At 34.8% G+C, this 2,500-nt stretch overlaps 1 protein-coding gene across 1 annotated transcript in view; it reads left to right on the forward strand.

Annotated features, from left to right (window-relative positions):
- Positions 1 to 1,636: 1,636 nt before the first annotated feature.
- Positions 1,637 to 2,500, forward strand: part of LOC128248063 (UPF0746 protein DDB_G0281095-like) — a gene marked incomplete at its 5' end in the record, with an annotated part of 95,760 nt that continues 94,896 nt past the window's right edge. The window contains 1 exon segment of the mRNA XM_052968453.1: positions 1,637 to 1,662. Coding sequence (XP_052824413.1) covers positions 1,637 to 1,662 — 26 coding nt within the window.

The raw sequence follows: 2,500 nt of genomic DNA on the forward strand, positions 1-2,500 counted from the left end.
ATATGTGTATGTCTATGTATGCAAATTTTGTATTCTCATTCTTTGAATTCTTCCTATTAAGAAATGCTTCGATTCTAACAAAGACAACTTACTGTGATATATATATATATATATATATATATATGCATACATACGAATATTAATACGTTTATATATCATTCTAATGATGAAGGTCTTGAAATGTTAATGGTCTTAGGATCGTTGTCAAAAAGGAAAAACAAAAAAAATTCTCCATATAAAGAAAACGAAATATAAAGAAAATGAAATGCATACATACATACATACATACATACATACCTATAAACACACATATATGTATGTATATGTGGGTGGGTGTATATATATCTGTAGGTACATCGTTATTTGTACAGTGAACAGTTAGAATCTGAATGGCCCCTTGCATATTTATTCTCGTTACTTTACAGCAGTTTCGAACGCAAATATGCCAATTGCAGTTGGGGTCGTCTCAGAAGAGCAGTTTCTTCTTTACGACTATGCGTTCATAACCTATTCGTGTTCGTTAGTGCAAGGGGTACTGGGACACTGATATTTTGACATGTTCTATCTTATGAGTCTGAAATACTCCGCCTAATGCATCTAACAAAAGCTGATGGACTTATTTAAAATTTCAGTGACCAAACTGTTTATTGATTGCCGCTGATACCTGCCAATCACTAATAAAATATTTGCACGGGGAACAGGAAGAATCGAAACAATACCTGACATGTTCATTCTTCATATGTTCGTAAAATAGAAGCTGTTTACCTGTTACGGACAGAACATCGATTGCCATATTTGCGTTCGAATCTACCGGAATGTATTAAGAGTAAGGAATGAATGAAGGAGGGGGAGGACGAGGAGAAGGAGGAAAGCAACAACAAAAATAACAGCAAAAAGAATTGCAGCATCGACAACAGCAGCAGCGGCAGTAACAATAGAAGCAATAACATCCCAAAACAGTACCGTTAGTTTTCGACAAGAGACAGGTGAAAGTAATAGGAAATAGACACAAACATCGGCAGCAACGAATAGTAATTTGGACTCACTTGGTCGTGGTGGTAGTGGTAGTGGTTGTAAGTTGAGCAGGCTATAGGCACAAACTCTCCTCTGCCTTGAAACCTCCAAATCAATGAATAAATACAAATCAATAAAACAAACACAACAACAACAACAACAACAGCAATAATAATAATAATAATAATAATAATAATAATAATAATAATAATAATAATAATACATTATTTACATTATTTACAATTGACAGACACTAGTCCTCAAGTTGTTTGTTAACACAACGTTTCGGCTTCATCAGGTGTCTTGGGGGAAATTTCGAACCTGGGTTCTCATTCCTAAGGTATTTTTCGATGTTAATTTTATTATTATTATTATTATTATTATTATTATTATTATTATTATTATTATTATTATTATTATTATTATTATTATTATTATTCGGGTCACTGCCTGAAATCGAACTCGGAATCTTGAGGTTAATAGCCCGCGATATTAGCCACTACGCCATGTGCCCGCGCTCTTAGCCACTACGTCACGGGTATATGTCGTAGTGGTTGAGAGCGCGGGCTACTAACTCCAAGATTCCGAGTTCTATTCTAGGCAGTGACCTGAATAACAACAACAACAACAACAACAACAACAACAACAGCCATAATAATAATAATAATAATAATAATAATAATAATAATAATAATAATAATAATAATTAATCGATGTTAAGTTCTGGGAGTAACAACATCATTAACGCTTAACGCTCTAGGATGAAAAATAATTGTAACGAAAAATAACTTTTAAACTATGAACTCTTCTCTCGTTAAGAAATGTCTAACTTCGTAAAATTTAGAATTTTGTCATAATTCATTTGGCTTAACTTATGACATGCTGACGATTTAAAAAAATGATGAAAGAATGCTATGCTATACATGACTACCAACGATTAGAAACTTCAAGAATTTTATAATGTGCACAAATAGAATTAAACGTGTGTTCTGCGTACACCAACATTTCACTTTGTTGTAAGTCGCAGTTTCAAATCTGCTTCTGTTTAGTTTAATCTAGATGTTATTATCTCCGGTATAATGATTAATCGGCAGGTGCGCACCACGTATGTACAAAACAAAAAGCAATCACATAAGGAAAAGAACAAGCAGCAAGAATAAAACGAACAACGGCGATGACAACAACAACAGCAACACCAGCAGCCAGGATAATTTTAATTGTTTTATAGGCCCCCGGGTAAACCAGAGCACTGGGACCTAATGGTGCTTATTTATTGGCAATTTTGAATTGGGTCCCTGAACCTGTGAGGGCCCTGGACAATTGCTGAAAGTGCCCAGGTCTTATGACGGCACTCGTAGCCCCACCAGCAACATCAACAAGAAGTAGAACAACAACAGAACAACAACAACAAGCAGTAGAAGGGCAACAAGAGTAATGTAACGATGTTGACAGCAGCAACAGTAACAACAGCTGTTGCAGAAATGTT

The sequence above is a fragment of the Octopus bimaculoides genome, chromosome 6 (assembly GCF_001194135.2).
Source record: "Octopus bimaculoides isolate UCB-OBI-ISO-001 chromosome 6, ASM119413v2, whole genome shotgun sequence".
NCBI lineage: Eukaryota > Metazoa > Mollusca > Cephalopoda > Octopoda > Octopodidae > Octopus > Octopus bimaculoides.